A 26,518-nucleotide genomic window follows, 5' to 3' on the forward strand; every position below is an offset into this window, starting at 1 on the left:
CTATTTGGGACGCTAGCGTGCCACCCGTGGTGCACCCTATCAACAGCAGGTGCATTTCAAGAGCGGCAAATTTGAAACCAAATAAATGTCAAAATTCAAATTTTTCAAACATACAACTATCTTACACCCTTTGAAAGATAAACATCTCCTTAATCTAACCACGTTGTCCGATTTCAAAAAGGTTTTACGGCGAAAGCATAAAGTTAGATTATGTTAGGAGAGTACATTGACAATAGCTGTGTGTAATGTTTTGTCAATTGAAAGACAGGCGTCACCAAAACCATAAAACCAGCTAAAATGATGCACTAACCTTTTACAATCTCCATCAGATGACACTCCTAGGACATTATGTTAGACAATAAATGCATTTTTAGTTCTATCAAGTTCATATTTATATCCAAAAACAGCGGTTTACTATGGCGTTGATGTTCAGGAAATCGTTTCCCTCCAATAACCGGCAGTCAAGTCAGCACCACAAATTAAATAATTAAAATTAGAAAACATTGGTAAAATATTATATTGTCATTTAAAGAATTATAGATTTACATCTCTTGAACGCAATCAACTTGCCAGATTTAAAAATAACCTTACTGGGAAATCACACTTTGCAATAATCTGAGCACTGCGCCCAGAAAAATACGCTTTGCTATACAGACAAACGGCCATGTTGGAGAGATCTAAAATCGAAAATACTATGTAAATAATCCATTACCTTTGATTCTCTTCATCAGATGTCGCTTCCAGGAATCCCAGGTCCATAACGAATGTAGTTTTGTTCAAAAAAGCTCATCATTTATGTCCAAAAAGCTCCGTGTTGTTAGCACATGATCTAAGCCAGCCGGACTTCTCGTCATGAACGAGGGGAAAAAATATATTTACGTTCGTTCAAACATGTCAAACGTTGTATAGCATAAGTCTGTAGTGCCTTTTTTAACCAGAACATGAATAATATTCAAGGTGGACGAATGCATTCTCTTTTATAACGTATTGGAACGAGGGTACCCAACATGAACTCGCGCGCCAGAGTCTAATCGGCCATCACCGTTCCATGGCTCTTGTTCGGTCAGATCTCACAGTAAAAGACTCTAGTGGAAGCAATAGGAAGTGCCAAAACATTAATCAACCCCTGTGTGTTTCAATGGCATAGGCTTAAAGGTAATTCAACACATCAGGTATCCACTTCCTGTCAGAAAATGTCTCAAGGTTTTGCCTGCCAAATGAGTTCTGTTATACTCACAGACACCATTCAAACAGTTTTAGAAACTTTAGGGTGTTTTCTATCCATATATAATAAGTATATGCATATTCTAGTTACTGGGTAGGATTAGTAACCAGATTAAATCGGGTACGTTTTTTTATCCAGCCGTGAAAATACTGCCCCCTAGCCCCAACAGGTTAACATGTCTTTACGAGCTATCTTAATAACCTCTTACATCTAGACGTTCCGCTAGCGGAACACCTGCTCCAATATCCAATGATAGGCGTGGCGCGAAATACAAACTCCTCAAATCCGAAAACGTCCATTTTTCAAACATATGACTATTTTACACCATTTTAAAGACAAGACTCTCCTTTTTCTAACCACACTGTCCGATTTCAAAAAGGCTTTACAACGAAAGCAAAACATTAGATTATGTCAGCAGAGTACCCAGCCAGAAATAATCAGACACCCATTTTTCAAGCTAGCATATAATGTCACAAAAACCAAAACCACAGCTAAATGCAGCACTAACCTTTTGATGATCTTCATCAGATGACACTCCTAGGACATTATATAATACATGCATGTTTTGTTCAATCAAGTTCATATTTATATCAAAAAACAGCTTTTTACATTAGCATGTGACGTTCAGAACTAGCATACCCCCCGCAAACTTCCGGAGGAATTTGCTAAGAATTTACTAAATTACTCATGATAAACGTTCACAAAAAGGATAACAATTATTTTAAGAATTATAGATAGAGAACTCCTCTATGCACTAGATATGTCCGATTTTAAAATAGCTTTTTGGTGAAAGCACATTTTGCAATATTCTAAGTACATAGCCCGGCATCACAGGGCTAGCTATTTAGACACCCGGCAAGTTTATCACTCACCAATATCAGGTTTACTATTATAAAAGTTTGATTACCTTTTGTTGTCTTCGTCAGAATGCACTCCCAGGACTGCTACTTCAATAACAAATGTTGGTTTGGTCCAAAACAATCCATCGTTATATCCAAATTGCGGCGTTTTGTTCGTGCTTCCAGACACTATCTGAAAGGGTAAATCAGGGTCGCGCGCATGGCGCAATTCGTGACCAAAAAAATCTAAATATTCCATTACCGTACTTCGAAGCATGTCAACCACTGTTTAAAATCCATTTTTCTCGTAAAAAAGCGATAATATTCCGACCGGGAATGTCCATTTAGCTAAACAGAGGAAAGTAAACAAAGCTTTCGGTCGACGCGGGCACGAGCCTGAGTCTCACAGTACTGTAACCAGCCACTACCCAAACGCGCTACTTTTTTTCAGCTAGAACCTGCAAAGCCACGATTCAGCTTTTTACCGCCTTCTGAGACCCTATGGCAGCCGTAGGAAGTGTCACGGGACAGCTAAGATCCTCACTCTTCAATAAACAGAGACAAGAAGAACGACACCTTGTCAGACAGGCCACTTCCTGCATGAAACCTTGTCAGGTTTTTGCCTGCCAAATGAGTTCTGTTATACTCACAGACACCATTCAAACAGTTTTAGAAACTTTAGGGTGTTTTCTATCCATATGTAATAAGTATATGCATATTCTAGTTACTGGGTAGGAGTGGTAACCAGATTAAATCGGGTACGTTTTTTTATCCAGCCGTGAAAATACTGCCCCCTAGCCATAACAGGTTAAGTACTGCAGTGCATCTCCTCATGGACTTCACCAGATTTGCCAGTTCCTTGCTGTGAGATGTTACCCCCCTCTTCCACCAAGGCACCTGCAAGTTCCCCAGACATTTCTTGGGGGAATGGCCCTAGCCCTCACCCTCCGATCCAACAGGTCCCAGATGTGCTCAATGGGATTGAGATCCAGGCTCTTCGCTGGCCATGGCAGAACACTGACATTCCTGTCTTGCAGGAAAAAGTGCACAGAATGAGCAGTATGGCTGGTGGCATTGCCATGCTGGAGGGTCATGTCAGCATGAGCAAACAGGAAGGTTACCACATGAGGGAGGAGGATGTCTTCCCTGTAACGCACAGTGTTGAGATTGCCTGTAATGACCACACGCTCAGTCCGATGATGCTGTGACACACCGCCCCAGACCATGATGGAACCTTCACCTCCAAATCGATCCCGCTCCAGAGTACCGGCCTCGGTGTAACGCTCATTCCTTCGACGATAAACGCGAATCCAACCATCACCCCTGGTGAGACAAAACCGCAACTCGTCAGTGAAGAGCACTTTTTGCAAGTCCTGTCTGGTCCAGCGACGGTGGGTTTGTGCCCATAGGCGACATTGTTGCGGGTGATGTCTGGTGAGGACCTGCCTTACAACAGGCCTACAAGCCCTCAGTCCAGCCTCTCTCAGCCTATTGCAGACAGTCTGAGCACTGATGGAGGGATTGTGCGTTCCTGGTGTAACTCAGGCAGTTGTTGTTGCCATTCTGTACCTGTCCCGTAGGTGTGACGTTTGTATGTACCCGATCCTGTGCAGGTGTTGTTACACGTATTCTGCCACTGCGAGGACGATCAGCTGTCAGTCCTGTCTCTCTGTAACGCTGTCTCTGGCGTCTCACAGTACAGACATTGCAATTTATTGCCCTGGCCACATCTGCAGTCCCCATGCCTCCTTGCAGCATGCCTAAGGCATGTTCACGCAGATGATCAGGGACCCTGGGCATCTTTCTTATGATGTTTTTCAGAGTCAGTAGAAAGGCCTCTTTAGTGTCCTAAGTTTTAATAACTGTGACCTTAATTGCCTACCGTCTGTCTGTAAGCTGTTAGTGTCTTAACGATCGTTCCACAGGTGGATGTTCATTAATTGTTTATGGTTCATTGAACATGCATGGGAAACAGTGTTTAAACCCTTTAAAATGATCTGTGAAGTTCTTGGATTTATCTTTGAAAGACGGTCCTGAAAAAGGGAAGTTTATTTTTTTTGCTGAGTTATATATACATTCAGTTGAAGTCAGAAGTTTACATACACCTTAGCCAAATACATTTAAACTCCGTTTTTCACCATTCCTGACATGTAATCCTAGTAAAAATCCCTGTCTTAGGTCAGCTAGGATCAACACTTTTATTTTAAGAATGTGAAATGTCAGAATAATAGTTGAGAGTGATTTATTTCAGCTTTTATTTATTTCATCACATTTCCAGTGGGTCAGAAGTTTGCATACACTCAATTAGAATTTGGTAGCATTGCCTTTCAATTGTTTCACTTGGGTCGAACATTTCGGGTAGTCTTCCACAAGCTTCCCACAATAAGTTGGGTGAATTTTGGCCCATTCCTCCTGACAGAGCTGGTGTAACTGAATCAGGTTTGTAGGCCTCCTTGCTCGCACACGCTTTTTCAGTTTTGCCCACAAATGTTCTGTATGATTGAGGTCAGGGCTTTGTGATGGCCACTCCAATACCTTGACTTTGTTGTCCTTAAGCCAATTTGCCACAACTTCGGAAGTATGCTTGGGGTCATTGTCCATTTGGAAGACCCATTAGCGACCAAGCTTTAACTTCCTGACTGATGTCTTGAGATGTTGCTTCAATATATCCACATGGTTTTCCTGCCTCATGATGCCATCTATTTTGAAGTGCACCAGTCTCTCCTGCAGCAAAGCACCCCCACAACATGATGCTGCCACCCCCGTGCATCACAGTTGGGATGGTGTTCTTCGGCTTGCAAGCCTCCCCCTTTTTCCACCAAACATAACTATGGTCATGATGGCCAAGCAGTTATTTTTTTTGTTTCATCAGACCAGAGGACATTTCTCCAAAAAGTATGATCTTTGTCCCCATGTGCAGTTGCAAACCGTAGTCTGGCTTTTTTATGGTGGTTTTGGAGCAGTGGCTCCTTCCTTGCTGAGCGGCCTTTCAGGTTATGTCGATATAGGACTCGTTTTACTGTAAATATAGATACTTTTGTTCCTGTTTCCTCCATTTTCACAAGGTCTTTTGGGATTGATTTGCACTTTTCGCCACAATGTACGTTCATCTCTAGGAGACGGAACACGTCTCCTTCCTGAGCGATATGACGGCTGCGTGGTTCCATGGTGTTTATACTTGCATACTATTGTTTGTACAGACGAACGTGGTACCTTCAGGCGTTTGGAATTTGCTCCCAAGGATGAACCAGACTTGGGAGGTTTACAATTCTTTTTCTGAATTCTTGGCTGATTTTCTTTTGATTTTTCTAATTTGTCAAGCAAAGATGCACTGAGTTTGAAGGTAGGCCTTGAAATACATCCACAGGTACACATCCAATTGACTCAATTAATGTCAAGTAGCCTTTCAGAATCTTCTAAAGCCATGACATAATTTTCTGGAATTTCCCAAGCTGTTTAGAGGCACAGTCACCTTAGTGTATGTAAACTTCTGACCCACTGGAATTGTGAAATAATCTGTCTGTAAACAATCGTTGGAAAAATTACTTGTCATGCACAAAGTAGATGTCCTTGCCAAAACTATAGTTTGTTAACAAGAAATTTGTGGAGTGGTTGAAAAACGAGTTTTAATGACTCCAACCTAAGTGTATGTAAACTTCCGACTTCAACTGTATGTGTAGCTTATTTTTAGATCTGCTTTCCATTTATCAACCCACAGGCTTTGGAGTGTGTAGTCAACCAATGTTCGCAACAACAACAAAAGAATCAGCTGAGCGGCAATTTGAAAGTTTTGAAAATTCTGTGCAACTTCCGGTGAGCGTTTACTGTGAACACGGAGGATGTACCCGCTTAAAGTTAGTTTTAACAGAGGCCCAGTAGCCTACTGTGGCTGTTTGATCATAATATAGGTCTACCAGAGTCGCCTACTATCAAAACAATGGAGGAAAAATGCATCCCATAACATTTTAACATGGAATTAGCTGTTCTGTCATTCAGCCTACAGTAGCAGCCAATGTGTGGTGTTCAATGTCTACATTCCGTGAGACTTGCAGGTCTTGACGTAAACCTGTTTATCCACTTGTCTTTCAGAGAAGGTGACTGAATGTTGTTTGATGCTAGAAACCACTTTACGTAGTAAGTCATTGTTCTCATACCATTAACAGAGAATCTGACAAATTATGCTACTCTCTGTCTATTGGGTACTTAGCTTATTCAAGTCTGTCTCAAAATGCAACACTGCTCCTTTAAGACACCAAAAATCCCTTAAACATGATTCGCTTTTCAAAGATTGCCAGAAATGCACACATTTTGTGCTCCTGTTGGAAGCAACCATTCCCCCATTGACTACAAATTAGCTGTAATTGCGCTGATAACTCACTAACTAGGAAAGAATATGAATAAATGTGCACAGGTGGCTACATGCAGCTCTCACTTTGATATCAAACCGAGCGGATCTACACACGACCGCTCATACTGGAGCCTAAACACAGTCCAGTTCAAAGTGAATTGCACAGATCCGTATATGTTAATGTCTATTTGCATATAGGCCTACTACAGCTCTGATTGGTTATGGTGGACCGGTCTGTGTAGAGTGAGAGTCGTGCCTGTCAATGCAATAGAATCCTATTCCAATGCGCTCTGCCAACAAGAACAGTTTTACATATTAAATCTTGCATAGTTCATTTTGTTTCAGTATATTACATTGGAAGTGGCTAATGCGTTGATTCGATCACAATTGCCACAGTAGAGCGAACCATTGATAATGTTAACTAAATGGGAAAACTGTAGAACGTTGAGTGAAGTTCAATCTCGTGCTTCTCTGCCTGGACTCATATTTCTTCTTTGTGGAAGTCTGAGGGGAGCATTTGTGGTCAGACACAATCATTCTAATTCCATGATACCCTAGACCCACTCCAATTTGCAAACCGCCCCAATAGGTCCACTGGCGATGCAATTGCCATCACACTGCCCTAACCCATCTGGACAAGAGGAATATCTATGAAAGAATGCTGTTCATTGACTACAGCTCAGCATTTAACACCATAGTACCCTCCAAATTCGTCATTAAGCTTGAGACCCTGGGTCTCGACCCCGCCCCTGTGCAACTGGGTCCTAGACTTTCTGACGGGCCGCCCCCAGGTGGTGATGGTAGGAAACATCTCCACCCCGCTGATCCTCAGCACTGGGGCCCCACAAGGGTGTGTCTCAGCCCCCTCCTGTACTCCCTGTTCAACCACGACTGTGTGGCCATGCACGCTTTCAACTCAATCAAGTTTGCAGACAACACTACAGTAGTAGGCTTGATTACCAACAATGACGCTACAGGGAGGAGTTGAGGGCCCTCGGAGTGTGGTGTCAGGAAAATAACCTCACACTCAAAGTCAACAAAATAAAAGAGATGATCGTGGACTTCAGGAAACAACAGAGGGAGCATCCCCCTATCCACATCGACGGGACAGTAGTGGAGAAGGTGGAAAGTTTTAAGTTCCTCGGCGTACACATCACGGACAAACTGAAATGGTCCACCCACACAGACAGTGTGGTGAAGAAGGCGCAATAGCGCCTCAACCTCAGAAGGCTGAAGAAATTTGGCCTGTCACTTAAAACCCTGACAGATTTTTACAGATGGACAATCAAGAGCATCCTGTCTGGCTGTATCACCGCCTGGTACGGCAGCTGCACCGCCCTCAACCACAAGGCTCTCCAGAGGGTAGTGAGGTCTGCCCAACGCATCACCGGGGGCAAACTACCTGCCCTCCATGACACCTACAGCACCCGATGTCACAGGAAAGCCACCCGAGCCACTGCCTGTTCACACCGCTACCATCCAGAAGGTGAGGTCAGTACAGGTGCATCAAAGCTGGGACCGAGAGACTGAAAAATTGCTTCTATCTCAAGGCCATCAGACTGCTAAACAGCAATCACTAACAGAGAGGCTGCTGCCAACAGACTCAAATCTCTGGCCACTTTAATAAATTGACTTAATAAAGGTATCACTAGTCACTTTAAATAACGCCACTTAAATGTTTACATATCTCATATGTATATACTGTATACCATCTACTGCATCTTGCCTATGCCGCACGGCCATTGATCATCCATATATTTATGTGTACATATTCTTATTCATCTCTTTACATTTGTGTGTATTAGGTAGTTGTTGTGAATTTGTTACATTACTTGTTAGATATTACTGCTTTGTCGGAACTAGAAGCACAAGCATTAAGCTACACTCGCGTTAACATCTGCTAACCACGTGTCTGTGACCAATAAAATTTGATATGATTTGAATGTAAAATCATAAAGGTGTCTACGAAAGATTCCATTGACCCACGCAAAACTACGTGCTGCTTTTCTCTCCCTCCCTCCCTGCCTGTAACCCAGTCCACCCATGTCTCTGTGGACCTAAGTCACTACAGTATTAAATACACAGCTCTTCACTGGCATGGCACCAGTCAGGTTTCAACTTATTGTTTTACTGCATGTTAGTGCCAAGAGCCTCTTGAGGCCTATCTGATCTGGCTGGGCCACAGTACCTTGGGTATTGAAGCGAAGTTGTTGCTGCTCCATGTGTATTGATTTCTCTGTGTTGTCTATATCTTAAGCATGTGTGGTCAGACAGACATGAAAGGGACAGTACGTTTTGGTATTTGACTGACAGCACAATTCTTGTGGATTTAACTATTGTACACTACACACACACCAGTGTAATGTTGATTAAAAAAAAGCCAAGGCAAAAAATTGCACCCAACTGTTATTGTAGTAAATGTACATTGTGTACAAGTTATGTCTAGGGTTGTCACGATACCAGTATCCCGATACTACGAAACTTGATTTTCAATGGCAAAAAGGAAAACGTAAAGCAGACTAAACCTACTGGATGTAAAATATTGTGTGCCACAGCTTGGAGAATAAATGTGATTCTGGGTGACAACATAAGGCTGCTAGTTTCCAACATTAGGGCTGTTTTCCTCAGGAAATTCAGTCTGCTTTATGTTTTGTTTCCTTGCCACAATACCTGAGGATCGCGATACTGGTATTGTGACAACCCTAGTTATGAAAGTGATCATGTTGAAATGCGTTCCCTGATGTATCTGTAGGTTGTTTAGGATATTGAAATTAATCAGACTCGGGCAGGAACCTGTTTTAGTGGAAGAGCCTGTTGATCTGTGTTCATCAGCGCATATGTTAATCAGACTTGCTATTGCTTGCTCTACGGAAGTGTGAGATGAAGCTGGAAGCATTTGAATGCAACAGCACTACTCCAGACAGCAACACATTTGACAAGTTTCCCCACATAAAGCTCCTTAATCTTGTTTTAGTGTTAAAACAACAAACAAAATGTTAATAAAATGGCCCCTTAATACTTTCAATCTGGAAGCCATATGTCCATACTGGTCTGGTAAAAACGTTGAATCATCCACCCACCTGTGCGCACACACCCTCTGTCTCATTCGGATCTCACATTGCAGGCATGTTTGAACAAGAAATAGGTCACCGCATAGGAGGGGGGAGGAGGAGACTTCTCTCACCCAGCCTCAATGAAGCATGTCATCCCCCTCCCGTCCTCCTTTGGCTGAGCCCCAGCATAGAAAGCTGAGCAGGACAACTGTGAGGCAGGCATCCTTCAGAAGGCCTGGTGCAGAAGGTTGCCAGCCTGGCTCAGAGCTGGTATAATCCAGGGACTGCCACGATGCCAGCTGGTCAGGCTATGTTCCCCATAGTATTCTAGTGGCCTCTCCTTGTCTCTTCTCCCAACTGCTCTTCAATGGCATTCCAGAGCTATGTTGGAGCAACTGTGCTGCCATTCTGGACCATATGTGTTCGAGGGCCTGTAATATGATCCTCTGAAATTCCCTTCAGTCAATCACTATGTGGAGATGAGTGACCCCTCCCATAGACTTTTGCATCCATAGCTGTTAACCCATTGATGGGTTTAAAATGTTATGGAGGGGTCATCGTTTCAAGGGATGACTATATTCGGTTTGGCCAGTGAAGGCTTAACATCCCATCCATCCACGTGGCAAAACCAATGTGTTTCTTCCATTGCGGCCAGTGACACACAAGGTAACCATTTTGTGCCAAAACACTCGTTAGCTATTGTATTAGAAAGCTGACCGCTGTGGAATTAGGAAACCATTCTGTGCCAGAATTTAATGGTTATTTTCCAACCCGCAATGTTGTTTTAACGAGATTAGCCATTTCCGAGGTTCGTACAAGCAGGATTTCTGGCTGGCTTCTGGCTAACTCTGTTAGCGTGATCTGATGTGATTTAGACTAGAGATTTCTAGAGGCTTCTCTGTACAAAGACAGTCCTTGTTTTTTAAATCTTAATCTAATGGATAAAGAGGGGAAGACTGAAGCTTTGCTGTAGCTCTTTTATGTTTTGTGTGAACCAAAGAAAATGCTCAATCTAATGTGATCAGGAGGATAAGCAGATCTGTATGAGCTTGTTGCTCTGAGCTCAAACAGCCTCTCCTAGCTGGTTAGCTGGCTTGTACTTCATTAATTTAATACATTTTCTAGTGAATTTACACCTGGGAATATTTTTCTGTGACATTTGTTTCCCGTATGTCAGCAAAACATCTTCAATGTCAATCATTAGCTTTGCTCCTGGACCTTGACAAGCAAAAGCAGTCATTCATTGGCCAACATCACATGTGTCAGTACCATTAAGGCACTATATAGCCAGAACGCCTGAGATACCATGTGCTTCACCCTCTCTGCCCCCCCACCTCTGCCCCCCCCATACTGCCGTACACCAGCTCTCCACACACACAATCTCGCTAGTTGCTACACACAGTCAGTTAAGAACAAATTCTTATTTACAATGACGTCCTAACCCGGACGACGCTGGGCCAAACGCTGGGCACACACCCGCATGCATGCACTCACTAACCGACATATGTTATGGGGTTAATGTGTATGTGTGAGTTTTCTACCAGCCTCCACTGACCTGCGGAACTCAGCTAGTCATTTTGTTAGTCCAGCTCTAGTTCAGCTTGGCTGACTGCTCATCTCTCTGTATATGCTGAACCACTAACCTCTACTGTCATGCCCTGTGGCCATCTGGGAGCTCCACACATGCATGTAAAATGTATAGAGGACACCGCAATTGGAAGTAGCAGTTGATGGATTGTAGCCAAACAACATCAGTCAAGTATGCAATCAATCTATCACCAAATCTATGTGAGGGCTAATTGATTAAAGGTGTTACGGTCTTATCGATGGAAAATAGGTGCCCTGCCACTGTTGCCAGTATGGCCTGAGTCAGACCAGTGAAACCGCTTCCCTTTAAGTGTATTTTCCCCCAATGTCATCCTCAGAGCAGAGACCTGACAGAGCCAGGCCTCAGAGTGGGCACAGACCCTTCTATTTTTCCTTGCTCTATTTATAGACTACATAGGTTATTTATGACAGCCTTTGCCTGGTAGCAGTGTGTGCTCTTCCATGGAAGCCTGGGTCTGACTGGCTTTAGAGCGGATCCATAATGCTCTATGTGGAAGCGGCCTCACAGCACCTGGGACATTTGACAGCCCAGTGCTGGCTGTTGTGCCAGGAATCTCCCCTCGTTAAGAAGTAAAAAAGGCATACACCTGCTAGCTATTTCTTATCCATGCTAGGGTATCGGCTTGAAATACAGCAGTGGCAACATAGCTATTTATTGAGCTGACTCATTCCCAGTCTGACACACACACTGAGAGCTGCTGCTGTGACTCACGACTGCAGTCTAGTCACTCATTACTGCTGTTGCCTGCCCACTGAATGGCTGCCAGCTGTCTGCCACCCAGGGATTTATTACTGCTTTATTCCTGTATTTTATAGGTCCCTTCCTTTGGCTGGCACACCTTTCAAATGACATTTGAAGGATGTTGGCTGTGTCTCAAGTCTCCACTAGCTTCCTTGCCTTTTCTCTTTTCCTTTACCACCACTGTTGTGAGAGAAGGTGGTCATATATTTTCACCAGCTAGTTTTAGAAGACAATTAGCAGAGGAAAGTAGGGCTGGAAGGGAGCCATTGCACCCGTGTTAATGTTGTGGTGGTCTTGGCCATCTCCCCTGGTGGTGACCGCTATAATCTGTTTATGGGTCCCCTTAGCTACAGTCAGTAGGCTGTGCTGTGATTGACAGAGATGCATCCATCAGCAGATTATGCGGGCTGAGGCCCCCTGGTCTGCGAATCTCAAAGCGCGTGCGTCTGACAATTTTTGGTCTCAGATGGTGTTTTTGGTCTCAGATGCTATGTGCCCATGCGACCTGAACTTGGGATATGTTCCAGGGTGTCAGTCGGTGCCTGTGCTCTGGTCCAGGGCATTATGTTAGTATAGTAGTGTAGCCATCTGTGTGTGCAGGATTAATTTAGTTTTGATCATTTTTTTAAATACAATGTTAATGCCAAAAATCATTACAACCAAGCAACCACTTCTTGTGTTGTATCTGTCACCTTGATAAATTGGCTACACTGACTAGCTAGCTGCTGCTACTACTACTAATAGAAAAGATACTGATTGGCTCCGAGACAAGAACGATACTTTAGTTTGAAATGATTTGGTGTAATTCGGGAAATGAATTGATGCAATACGATTCGATGCAGTGCATTTTTTTGCATGAACACATTTATTTTCCATTTTAAATCCATATCTGCTGCTGATGGGAGCTCAGGAGCTGCATAAAACATTTTCCTACTTTTCCCATAATTTCTCTAACGTTGTCAGTTGCATAAAACATTTTAAGGTGACTTTCCCCCTTAAATTTAAGTGAGAAGGTTCATGGTGCCCATGAGGTCCCTTAAGTGCTTAATTCAGTACATAAACTCAGCAATAAAAGAAAAGTCCTCTCACTGTCAACTGCGTTTATTTTCAGGAAACTTAACGAGTGTAAATATTTGTATGAACATGACAAGATTCAACAAGTTCCACAGACATGTGACTAACATAAATGGAATAATGTGTCCCTGAACAAAGGGAGGGTCAAAATCAAAAGTAACAGTCAGTATCTGGTGTGGCCAACAGCTGCAGTAAGTACTGCAGTGCATCTCCTCCTCATGGACTGCACCAGATTTGCCAGTTCCTTGCTGTGAGATGTTACCCCACTCTTCCACCAAGGCACCTGCAAATTCCCAGATATTTCTGGGGAGAATGGCCCCTAGTCGTCACGCTCCGATCCAACAGGTCCCAGACGTGCTCAATGGGATTGAGATCCGGGCTCTTCACTGGCCATGGCAGAACACTGACATTCCTGTCTTGCAGGAAAACATGCACAGAATGAGCAGTATGGCTGGTGGCATTGTCATGCTGGAGGGTCATGTCTGGATGAGCCTACAGTAAGGGTACCACATGAGGGAGGACGATGTCTTCCCTGTAACGCACAGCGTTGAGATTGCCGCCCCAGACCACGACGGACCCTCCACCTCCAAATCGATCCCGCTCCAGAGTACAGGCCTCGGTGTCATGCTCATTCCTTCGACGAATGAAGGTAAATAAAAAACACCTTTGCCCGCTTCGGTTGCAAGATAGCATAGTGCCACCGATGCGGCACGCTACCAAGGACTGTGGGTTCTCCTTCTCCGTGGTTGACGTGAGTAAGACATTTAAACGCGTTAACCCTTGGAAGGCTGCCGGCCCAGACGGCATCCCGAGCCGCGTCTTCAGAGCATGCCCGGACCAGCTGGCTGGAGTGTTTACGGACGTATTTAATCTCTCCTTATCCCAGTCTGCTGTCCCCACATGCATCAAGATGGCCACCAGTGTTCCTGTACCCAAGAATGCAATGGTAACTGAACTAAATGACTATCGCCCTGTAGCACTCACCTTTGTCTTCATGAAGTGCTTTGAGACTTGTCAAGGATCATATCACCTCCAGCTTACCTGTCACCCTAGACCCACTTCAATTCGCTTACCGCCCCAATAGGTCCACAGACGATGTAATCGCCATCACACTGCCCTATCCCATCTGGACAAGAGGAATACCTGTAAGAATGCTGTTCATTGACTATCTCAGCATTCAACAGCATAGTACCCTCCAAGCTCATCATTAAGCTCGATGCCCTGGGCCTGAACCCTGCCCTGTGCAATTGAGTCCTGGACTCCCTGACGGGCCACCCCCAGGTGGTGAAGGTAGGAAACATCTCCACTTCGCTGACCCTCCACAATGGGGCTCCACAAGGGTGCATACTCAGCCCACTACTGTACTCCCTGTTCACCCACGACTGCGTGGCCAAGCACGCCTCCAACTCAATCAAGTTTGGAGACGGCGCAACAGTAGTCTTGATTACCAACAAAGATGTGGTGGGAGGAGTTGAGGGCTCTGGGGGTGTGGTGCCAGGAAAATAACCTCTCACTGAACGTCAACAAAACAAAGGTAGATCGTGGACTTCAGGAAACAACAGAGGGAGCAATCCCCCATCCACATTGTGGGGATAGCAGTGGAGAAGGTGGAAAGTTAAGTTCCTCGGCATACACATCACTGACAAACTGAAATGGTCCACCCACACAGACAGTGTGGTGAAGAAGGCGCAACAGCGCCACTTCAAATTCAGGAGGCTGAAGAAATTTGGCTTGTCACCTAAAACCCTCACAAACCGCAGGGCTCTCCAGAGGGTGGTGCGGCCTGCACAATGCATCACCGGGGGCAAACTACCTGCCCTCCCGGACACCTACAACACCCGATGTCACAGGAAGGCCAAAAAGATCGACACCCACCCGAGCCACTGCCTGTTCACCCTGCTATCATCCAGAAGGCGAGGTCAATACAGGTGCATCAAAGCTGGGACCGAGAGACTGAAAAATTGCTTCTATCTCTAGGCCATCAGACTTAAATAGCCATCACTAGCACGTAGAGACTGCTGCCTATATATACAGACTTGAAATCATTGTCCAATTTAATAAATGGAACACTAGTCACTTTAATAATGATTACATATCTTGCATTACTCATCTCATGTGTATATACTGTATTCTATACAATTCTACTCTTAGTCTATGCCGCTCTGACATTGCTCATCCATATATTTATATATTCTTAATTCCATTCCTTACTTAGATTTGTGTATATTTGGTATATGTTGTGAAATTGTTAGATATTACTTGTTATATATTGCTGCACTGTCGGAACTAGAAATACAAGCATTTTGCTACACCCGCAATTCCATCTGCTAAACACGTGTATGTGACCAATATAATTTGATTTGAGGTGAACGGATGATCTCCGCATGTGTATTTCCCACCGTGAAGCATGGAGGTGGTGGTCTGAAGGTGTGGAAGTGCTTTGCTGGCGTCACTGTCTGATTTATTTAGAATTCAAGGCACACTTAACCAGCGTGGCTACCATAGCATTCTGCAGCGATATGCCATCCCATCTGGTTTGGGCTTAGTCCCACTATCATTTGTTTTTCAACAGGACAATGACCCAACACACCTCAAGGCTGTGTAAGGGCTATTTGACCAAGAAGGGGAGAGTTAGTGCTGCATCAGATGACCTAGCCTCCACAATCACCCGACGTCAACTCAATTCAGTTGGTTTGGGATGAGTTGGACCGCAGAGTAAAGGAAAAGCAGCCAACAAGTGCTCAGCATATATGGGAACTCTTTCAAGACTGTTGGAAAAACATTCCAGTTGAAGCTGGTTGAGAGAATTCCAAGTGTGTGTGCAAAGCTGTCATCAAGGCAAAGGGTGGCTACTTTGAGGAGCCTGAAATGTAAAATAACCCTTTTTTTTTTTACTACATGACTCCATATGTGTTATTTCATAGTTTTGATTTCTTCACTATTATTCTACATTGTAGAAAATAGTAAAAATAAATAAAAACGCTTGAATAAGTAGGTTTGTCCAAACTTTCGACTGGTACTGTATATAACAAACTAAACATTCACATACTGTTATAGAAGGTAAAGTTAAAACCCAAACCGATCCGTGCATCAATACCGCCCAGCCCTAATGTGTAGGGGTGAGGGGCCTGTTTGGGATTAGAAAAAAAGGGCAATGGTGGGTGGGGGTGAAGAATGCAGCTATTGAGTTCTGCCGTGGATGTTTTGTTTGACTGTTTCCACATGCACTGAAGAAAGAGCAAAGAAATTGGAAGGGGAACCACTGGCCCACACCACGGGCCCAGCAGGAACTGAAACTAGGTCAGTTGGTCAGGGGGCACAGCAAGCACCCCCTCGGCCCTGACATTCGCCGTCATCCAGGCTCAGGGTCACCCCTCCGACTAAAATATACTCTGGTTCCCTGTCACCCCCTCGGCCCTGACGTTCACCCTCATCCAGGCTCAGGGTCACCCCTCCGACTAAAATATACTCTGGTTCCCTGTCACCCCTTGATCGCCTCATCCCGGGCTCAGGGTCATTCGCCTCATCCAGGCTCAGGGTCACCCCTATGACTAAAATATACTCTGGTTCCCTGTCACCCCCTTGACCCTGACATTCGCCCTCATCCAGGCTCAGGGTCACCCCTATGACTAAAATATACTCTGGTTTCCTGTCACCCCCTCAACCCTGTCCCCCTCCCCCTACAACAAATGCTGCCTCGTTTCCAAAGAATCCTCATCCCTCTCGCTCCTGTCTGCCAAAACCCCCTCCCTAGTAATGGCCCCCAACACTCATCAGTCAGACCTAAGCCCCAGAGTTGGAACAGCTCAGTTCCTCTTTAACTGCAGTGCAGTGTGCTGTTTCATTGTTCTTTTGTTGAGAAAGTTCTCTCTCCACTGTGCTCTCCTCAAACAATGGGGAGTGTTTCCTGGACAACCTGGCAGGCTGCCAGGTCTTTGACTGAGGGGATTCTATTCTGGGCTGGGTTGAATGGTGGTGGGTTGCCACTGAGGTTGCGCTGAGGTTTTATATTGTGGTCTGGTCTCAGTGCAAATGTAGGTCAGTCCAGCAGTATATCTGGCAACCCTGAGACGGAGGCTTATTAGCCTCATTTTGGCCTAACGACTCTGGCCATTTTTAATCTTGTTTTAGTATTTACAAAAGCCTATTGTAAAAGTAAAATTTGACTTTTTAATTAGAACAATTTATTGGCTGGCTCTTTTGATGAAGAAAATGTTGTTTCTTTTATTTGTCCAAAAATGTAGGGATTGGCTGTCATAAAGAGTTCTAGCCTACACATGCATGAAGGTATTTGACTTGTAATTGATATTCTGTCAGGGCTTTAGGCTGGCCACCTGTTGAACGTTGTGTTTGTATTAGAGCGCACTAGGAGTAGTAGTCTGCTTAATCTGTATGTTGACTTGAACTCTTTATCAGCAATCAATTGTTTCAAATAGATGCATGAAGCTGTATTGTCGTAGGCTGGCCTTGTCTGCTGAGTAGATTTATCTGTTTTTCCTGACCACATGACCTGACCAAGAAAAACGCCCGTCCCTACTGATGACATTTTGCGTGCTTTGCGATGTTAGACTGAGGGGAGTTGGTTAGTAGACAGGGGAAATTAGGTTTTTCAAATGTATCCACTTCACATTCATCTCTCACGCTTTGGCTCTTTTGTTTTCGTTTGGTGGAAAAGTAGGCCAAAGCTGCACACATTCCTCTCATGTCACTGCCCCACGCCAGAGAAAACATTGACAATTGCGCTACACCCCAGACTCTGTGTGTGTGTGTGTGTGTGTGTGTGTGTGTGTGTGTGTGTGTGTGTGTGTGTGTGTGTGTGTGTGTGTGTGTGTGTGTGTGTGTGTGTGTGTGTGTGTGTGTGTGTGTGTGTGTGTGTGTGTGTGTGTGTGTGTGTGTGTGTGTGTGTGTGTGTGTGAGCCAGCATGCACACGATTGTTTGATATTGTTTGAAAGCTGTTTCATCTGATGTGATAACCTGTAGGTCTAGAGGCTATAGGTTTACATACTAGTGTTCTTTATACTCTAAAGCACTTTCATCCAACTCGATGCCCCTTACAGCTTTGAAAGATACAAGTGCGGAAGCATTTTGTCTCAAGCATGCTAAAGACTTTCTAATTGTAGGCTAACTGACGGAAATGTTTGCACTTGTCCTCTTGCCAAGAGTTTAGTGAGCTAAGCATTCTTATTGTAAGAACAACACTAGGCCTAATTGCCAATATGTAGACTAACTGCTTTGACTTTGGCATACTAGTAATGGGCTACTGTTCCCATTGTTATTTGACTCTCCTGCATATAAAAAGTATTTGTCATATAAGCATGTAAGCTAAATCCACTCTTTTCAACTGTATTGACGCTCTCCCTCTCCTGTATGTAACATTAACGTTCCTATGATTTTTTTTCCCCCTGTAGGACCGTAAGCTGTCCAAGTCGGAGCGCCAGCGGTTCAAGGAGGAGGCGGGCATGCTGAAGGGGCTGCAGCACCCCAACATCGTCCGCTTCTACGACTCCTGGGAGGCCCCTGTTAAAGGCAGGAAGTGTATTGTGCTGGTCACAGAGCTCATGACCTCTGGAACACTCAAAACGTGAGTCTCACTTTCACACACAGACATCAACACCAGTCTATCATCATGATTAAATTGTTGGTCCTAGTTACCCAAATCAGTGAAATGTGATGAGGATGGTTGTGTGATGTCTATCTTTACCCCTATGTCCGTCCTGTTCTGTCCATCCGGTTCTGTAGGTATCTGAAGCGCTTCAAGGTCATGAAGATCAAAGTTCTGAGGAGCTGGTGTAGGCAGATCCTGAAGGGCCTTCACTTCCTCCACACCAGGGCCCCGCCTATCATCCACAGGGACCTGAAGTGTGACAACATCTTCATTACGGGCCCCACAGGCTCCGTCAAGATAGGAGACCTGGGATTGGCCACACTCAAGAGGTCCTCTTTCGCCAAGAGTGTCATAGGTAAGACCCCAACATCACCAGCTACCTTTTACTGTGCTCTGCTTTCTTCCTCACTACACTCCAATAGGGATATCTTGTGTAAGGTTATTATACTGTGGTTAACATTGAGGTTGTGAAGGGTTAGATTGGGGGGGGGTTTATTTATTCTCTTTTTTTTTGACTGACAATGTGGTTGGAAAGCAGACCACAATGTTTCAGCTCTCTTTTCAAACCACAGCTGAAGTGGAGGCCAGGCCGTGGGGAGACACTAACCCTCTCTTTACACACACTGTGTTATGTCAGCGAGTCCATCAGGGCTGGTTACTCGTGACAGAATTGATTTGATTCTCTTTTTCCTCCACAAAGTGAAAGTTCACTTTCAAGCTCCTACTGAGAGTAAGTCGTGCCAATTTCTGTGAAATATGAATCTCAATCCACTTGTCATGCTTTAACCGTCAGGCTAGCCAGGCCAGGGTTACAGGTATGGCCTCTGGTTATGTGTTCCGTCTCAGACTGGTCTTTGCTCTGTGGTTTGGAAATATGTGGTCTGTTTGCCAGTGATGCCAATAACGTTTGCCGTTTCTGTTTTTTGAAGGGTTTGCCCCTACAGGTTTTTGTCAGTGTTTGTCTCTGTCCTTTAAACAATTTCAGGAGCACAGAGAATAATGTCTGCTTTTTTCTGTCTGGAAAGCCCCCCCTTCCCACTTTCCTCTTCTCCTTTATCAGCCTTTTTGTTGTTGTTCTTTCACACTCTCGGGTATGTTTTGAGACTAGGCTGTAGCCTCAGCTGTGCTCCGTTCTGCAGTAAAGGAATAAGTAGGGTACTGCTGGTCAGTGAGTATTGTAATGGCCTGGTAAGTGTGCGAGTGCACTGTGACACACACCTTACAAAAAACTAATCATTTCAAATATCCATTTAGAGTTTTTCTGTGTAAGACCATTAGAAGATTGAGAGCAGAGTATCTGCTATTTGAATAAGGCTGGTGTCCAGAAATGCACTGTTTCACTAACTAGCTATGGGATCTGCTTCTCTCGGCCATCACCATAACACCTTACTCCCCAGGTCAAGGAGGACAGGTGAGTCAGACTACTCAAAGGTATGTTTGTATGAAACGGGTTATGTTTGAGGGTTTAGTTGTGAAATGTAAGGTCTTGACACAAGTTATTTCCATAGCTAGTTTTACTATTTGTGCCCCTTCTATGCCATTTTGAGGCCCCTGATCATTGATGCTCAACTCACTAACCAGGTTCTGACTGGTAAACCGGGCCATTCTTCAGCTTGTCAGTAGTTAAACTGACAGTGTGTGTCTAACACCAGTTTGGCGCCCCTACAATGTTTTCTGTACACCAGCCATCTTCTGTAGACTCCCTATACAAGGTGTCACCCCACAGATAACCAGGTCTTACACAGAGAAACTTGTGCCTCTTTCTCTACAGTCTAACTGAACCCGCACCCCCCCCCCTTTTTCTTTTCTCTCCTTTCTCTCTTTCTCTACTCTCCTTCGCAGCTTCTGCTCACCTGGAGGCAGCGGAGGACCGGTCACTCTTCCTCCTCTTGGTTAGAGGAGAAGAGGGGCGTTTGGGGTGTGACACTCGGAGATGGAGACGAACACACAGAGACACAGAGTTCTGAATGGTTGTATTTGATTTAAGGTACCCCTGAGTTCATGGCGCCTGAGATGTATGAGGAGAAGTACGACGAGTCAGTGGATGTGTATGCCTTTGGGATGTGCATGCTGGAGATGGCCACCTCAGAGTACCCATACTCCGAGTGCCAGAACGCTGCACAGATCTACCGCAGAGTCACCAGCGTAAGTTTCCGCTGCCTCAACCCCAATTGCCTGTTGTCCTCGCTCTGCCACCCGCTCTCCTCCTCTTTCCAGTTCCCTCTTTACCTGCCCCTTCTCCTCTCACTGCTAGGCTGTCCCTTTTGAGCTCATTTCTTTTTAATTTGCATCATTGGCCATTCTTTGCCACTTTTGTCTTTTCCTCCCCACTCTTTCTGTCTTCCCTGCGAGCCTTCTTTCTCTCTCTCCGTTACCTCTTTTCCCACCTCCTTCAATCCTGCAACCTACATTATTTTTCTCTATCTTTTGCACTTGTCATTTGTGTTGGGTGTAACTGGGGCTTGGCACAACACACACACACACACACACACACACACACACACACACACACACACACACACCTCAGCATAGATACTTCATGCTTTATGGTTAGAAATGGGCCTTGAAGGTGAGCCTATTTTCTCACCAATCAGCATTGCCATTCTAGGAATGGAATGTCTGCTGCCAGTTTCAGTGAGCACAGTTGATCATCAGCTACGTTGGGAGGTAGTAGGTACACCTTCTCCACATGCCTGTTTCTTCCATGAGCGCCACATGACACAGGTTACTTTTTACCTTAGCTAAACATTGTTAAACTCCCTTGATAAGTAACATGCATTCCAGGAATCAGTATATACGCCACAGACGTATCGCATTGAGACCATCAGAAGTGTGCAACCTTGTGACTGTATCAGAGCTTCAGATATCATATAAGACAGTCTGCTGCTGTCTCTGTAGACCTATCCATCACTGGACACTATCACACATACACCCTCTGCTCCCTCCTCCATTCCTCCTTCTCACTCTTTACCTCCTTCACTTCTCCTTCCTCTCCCCTCATCAACCCTGTTTTCTGGAATCCATGCTCTCCCCCACCATTCTTCTCCCCAACTCCCAGCAACAGCACCAGCCCCTAATCTTCAAAGAGTGGGAGTGTCACCATAACTCCAGAGTTCACATGTAGATTTCTAGGTTAGTGGTCCTCAGCAGCACAGGCCCTGGACACAGTGGGTTGCTGCTGAACCTTGCTCTGAGACAAGACTGCTGTACCTGGTGATTATGGAGCTCGCCAGCTTGTAGTCTTAAAACCGGGAAATAAGTTACCTCTGGTTTGTTCAGACATCCCTATGGTAATGCCATTCCCAAGGTCTGAGGTTAATACAGGCTTAGGAGATGTTGTACGTTTTGTTCTGAGATTAGTCAGTTAACATGACCTTTATGAATTATGAAGCCTATGTGATTTGTGTTTTCTTTTATTACATAAATTCTTCAAAATTCACACAACGTGATGTTAGCTGATGATGATTTATCTCATAGAACAGAATGTAAAGATCTCCTAAACCTGTGTTTACCAGAGACCTTATTTTCTGTGTTTATCCAAAACCCCTACAAAAATACCATTCATTTTCCTCATACGCTTTGTCCAACGAACCATCACGAAGTTAGTGCCTGTAAAAAGACTCCATTACTATTTGGCTCTTTTTCCCTGAACAACTTTGTTTTCCCACAAGGAACACTCAAGTAGATCACATTACAATTACATGAGTTTGAACATATAGCGTGCACTGCAGCCCAATAGTGTTATACACTGTTCTCTGATATGAGGCGACAGAGCAACGCCACAGAAGGTGCAGATAGAAATATATTACATAGAACAGACGTACTTCTGTCATGTAAAATATGTCATAATTTCAGCTCTGTACAAGACATTTCTATCTGCAACCCTGGATAGACCCGGAAGTTAGAATCACGGAAACAGAGTGTTGACAATGTGTGGGATGTGACTGGGAGGTCTGTGTCTTACAGGGGGTGAAGCCGGCCAGCTTCGACAAGGTGGCGATCCCCGAGGTGAAGGAGATCATCGAGGGATGCATCCGACAAAACAAGGACGAGAGGTCAGCTCACATTCTCATTTTGATCATTAAGCAGACACTCTTATCCAGGGTGATTTGAGCTTCATAACCAGCTAATGAGACAGATACAGGGAGAGTATTCATACTCAACCACCCAGGACCTTCTCAAAATAAGACCCGTTTCAAAGTGTTAAAGATGTCTGTTGATTTGACTCATCCTCTCTCCGTCTTCTGTTCTCTCACGTTCTCCCAGGTACTCGATAAAGGACCTGCTGAACCATGCCTTCTTCCAGGAGGAGACAGGGGTACGTGTGGAGCTGGCCGAGGAGGACGACGGGGAGATGGAGGCCATCAAGCTGTGGCTGAGGATAGAGGATGTCAAGAAGCTGAAGGGGAAATACAAGGACAACGAGGCCATCGAGTTCTCCTTCGACCTCAGCAAGGACGTCCCTGAGGATGTGGCCCAGGAAATGGTGGGTGACCAACACAATGTCCACTTCAGAGAGAGATTGACTGTGTCCCAAATTTCACCCTTTTCCCTATATAGTGCATACATTTTCACCAGGGCCCATAGGAAATAGGCTGCCATTTGGGACACAATCTTTATTCTTCCTGATTATTTAGGAATCCTTGACTTAGAAACATCATCTAGACTAAATAACATTAAATGTGAGTCAAGTCCTAACACTGCCCTGTTCGGTGTGTGTGTTTTTCTTTGTCAGGTGGAGTCTGGCTACGTATGTGAAGGGGACCATAAGACCATGGCTAAAGCCATCAAGGACAGAGTTTCCCTCATCAGCAGGAAGCGAGAGCAGAGGCAACAGGTCTGTACCGGCTCAGTGGAATCTTTGGTTTGAATCCTGGATAAATGTGTATGGTATTGCAATCGTGAATTAAACTAAGCTAAACTAGATGGGATTAAATTTAAGGTGAGAGAGGAACAGGAGAAGAGGAGGCTGGAGGAGGAGCAGGGCCAGCAGCAACAACAACTACTGCAGCAGCAACAGCTGGGCCAATCTCAACCAGGGCTCCAGCCCGGCACAGAGGCCCCCCAACCAGCCCAGCCCGTCCCTCAGGCAGCCCCCCAGCCAGGCCAACAGGCTGCCCCCTACATCCCCCCACAACCCACCCAGCAGCCAGCCCAGCCCATGGCCCCCTACATTCCCTCTCAGACAGCACAGCTGGGGCCACAGGGGGTTCCCTATATACCCCAGTCTACAGGGCAGCTCCCAGTCTCTGTCCCAGTCCCAGTATCGGCCCAGGTTCCAGTTCAGATTCCAGTCCAGACAGAATCAGAGAGGCCAGAAGTGGACCAGTACCCACAGCCGACCGAGACTGGTCTGTACCTTCTGCCTTTTTGCTCTGAGCTCTGTATTATTGACCTACATTATAGTCTTAATCTAGTGTTTATGAACTATCAATTGACAAACCATCTCCCCATTCTCTACCCCTCCCTCTTTCAGCCAATCAAATGACAGATAGTGCTCAGGGTTCCTCCGTCCTTCATGAGACGCACCCGGTTCAGCCGGTGATGTCATACACCTCTCTTCCCAGTCACCAGCCTCAGCCCCAGGCCCCTCCTCCTGTCCAAACAGACCCATCGCGTCAGCCGCAGCAGACCATGGTGAGTCATTAACGTGGCACACACAATGCATTTAATATGTGCTCATAGTAACAGTACCCAACTCTTGTCTCTGCATGTATCACGAAGTCCCATGTAGTTTCAATCTCATTCTCTCTCCTTCTCCCTCTGTCCTGTTTGTCAGGTGGTTCCTGCTGCCCAGCATACCACTGTTGCCCTTGGGGCTCCAAGCTCCCAGCCTGCCCCTGGGGCCCCACAACAGGTACACGTCACCATCACAATACAACTTCACCACCACAACACTGCTGTTCCTCAGCTGATCACACCTAGATCATCGATCAAAACACTATGAATAGATCTGGATCAGAGGTTTCTGTGGGCTCTTACCAAAAGGCCAATATTAGCATGTTGTTGAAATCGTTGGTGGACCCTCTCACTTCTCTCTCTCCCTCTTTCTTTCTGTTTCTTTCTGCGTTCCTTTTGGTTCTTTCTTTCTTCCTATGCTTTCTCCTTATTTTCTTCTATCCATCCTCTTTCTCATTCTTTTTTCCGCTCACCTCTGTTCTCTCTCTCCTCTCCCTCTTACCCTTTGTTGTATTTTGTTTCTTATTATAGTACGGAGGTTACTACCACCCACCGCTCCCCCCTCAGGTACTTAAAATCTGTCCCTTGCAAACGCACACCTCTTCCCTGTCATACCCACCGCCTTTCTCTTAACATATACTGTTTATATGGTATACATACACTATTTATATGCTATCCTTCTGCAATTTGAGTAGTGTGTGTACTGTAGAATCCATGCTATAAAACCTGTACTGAGGCCATATGAGACTGATTTCTAGTATTCCTATGTGATGCAGTAGGTAAGTGCCTGGGGGAGTTGCATGTTGGATGAGAGCCAGTTTAAAACGGAGCTGGTTCGGCCTCTGGGGGGAGGGATGGTGGGTTTGTTTGAAGAGCAGTGTGTTGGGGAATAGATAATGAAGAGAGAGTCTTGTCTTCTCTGAGATATGGCTGTTTGATTTGTGCAGATCTCTTATCTCTGTCACTCCCGCTACCCCCCTGCAGGTGCCCCCCAGCAGGTGACGTTGCCCCCCCTCTCAGCCCATCCCTCCTCTGCACATCCAGCAGCCACAGCCAGAGGTCAGCGATGCACCTCAGAGCTCAGCACTACCACCTCTCCAGCCTGGAGCCCAGCAAATACAGGTGAGACACCCACACCAACACATTGGTCAAGTGCACAAAACCCCCAGCTTACCCTCATACTAACGCTAAAACACTCCGACAATCTACAAACAAGGACACACAATGTATTCCATCTAGTGAATGTTTTATCACGCATGTACGGTCTCGTCATTCTTTTCTATTATTTCCCTTTTTTTAAGTTATTTTCTGCTTTTTGACTAACGGCTCTGTGTCGGTCTCCACTCTTTCATCCACTTTCTTTCATGAGTTTCTCTTGCATGCTGCTGCTTTTTCCTGCATGGCTGTTAGTCATGGGCCAATGAACCAAGCCCTCCTATCCTGTCTCCTCCAATCAATGCAGAGCACCTCTACTTCCTCTATCAGGCCACAAACGTCTCTGTGATGCAGGTACCCACAGGCCAGGGGCAGCGTGTGTGATTAGTGTTAGTTGTTAGGCTTGACATGTGTTAGTAGTTTAAGGAGCCTACAAACAGACACACACGTCCTATGAGAAGTTCCTGTTCACCCCGCTACCATCTAGGAGGTGAAGACAGTACAGGTGCATCAAAGCTGGAATTGAGAGACGGCTTGTATCTCCAGGCCATCAGACTGTTAAACAGTCACCATTAGCCGGCCTCCGCCCAGTACCCTGCCCTGAACCCAGTACCCTGCCCTGAACCCTGCCCTGAACCCAGTACCCTGCCCTGAACCCAGTACCCTGCCCTGAACCCAGTACCCTGCCCTGAACCCAGTACCCTGCCCTGAACCCAGTACCCTGCCCTGAACCCAGTACCCTGCCCTGAACCCAGTACCCTGCCCTGAACCCAGTACCCTGCCCTGAACCCAGTACCCTGCCCTGAACCCAGTACCCTGCCCTGAACCCAGTACCCTGCCCTGAACCCAGTACCCTGCCCTGAACCCAGTACCCTGCCCTGAACCCAGTACCCTGAACCCAGTACCCTGCCCTGAACCCAGTACCCTGCCCTGAACCCAGTACCCTGCCCTGAACCCAGTACCCTGCCCTGAACCCAGTACCCTGCCCTGAACCCAGTACCCTGCCCTGAACCATAGTCACGGTTTCTAGCTGGTTACCACCCGGTATTCTACCCTGCACCTTAGAGACTGCTGCCCTATGTACATAGTCATTGAACGCTCATGACATTTTAATGTTTACACACTGTTTTACACACTTCATATGTATATACCAGTGGTCACCAACCTTAGTCAAGATCACTTTGAGTCA

At 45.4% G+C, this 26,518-nt stretch overlaps 1 protein-coding gene and 1 pseudogene across 1 annotated transcript in view; both read left to right on the forward strand.

Annotated features, from left to right (window-relative positions):
- The window catches only part of LOC106561341 (E3 ubiquitin/ISG15 ligase TRIM25-like), a 552,627-nt pseudogene that overhangs the window by 105,663 nt on the left and 420,446 nt on the right, over positions 1-26,518 (forward strand).
- Positions 1-26,518, forward strand: part of LOC106561324 (serine/threonine-protein kinase WNK1) — a 65,615-nt gene that overhangs the window by 26,818 nt on the left and 12,279 nt on the right. Inside the window, 11 exon segments of the mRNA XM_045698696.1 lie at positions 18,299-18,471; positions 18,630-18,850; positions 20,483-20,640; positions 22,462-22,550; positions 22,762-22,981; positions 23,231-23,332; positions 23,438-23,846; positions 23,972-24,132; positions 24,275-24,352; positions 24,706-24,804; positions 25,189-25,296. Of these exon segments, the coding sequence (XP_045554652.1) occupies positions 18,299-18,471; positions 18,630-18,850; positions 20,483-20,640; positions 22,462-22,550; positions 22,762-22,981; positions 23,231-23,332; positions 23,438-23,846; positions 23,972-24,132; positions 24,275-24,352; positions 24,706-24,804; positions 25,189-25,296 (1,818 nt within the window).

Source organism: Salmo salar, chromosome ssa17 (assembly GCF_905237065.1).
Source record: "Salmo salar chromosome ssa17, Ssal_v3.1, whole genome shotgun sequence".
NCBI lineage: Eukaryota > Metazoa > Chordata > Actinopteri > Salmoniformes > Salmonidae > Salmo > Salmo salar.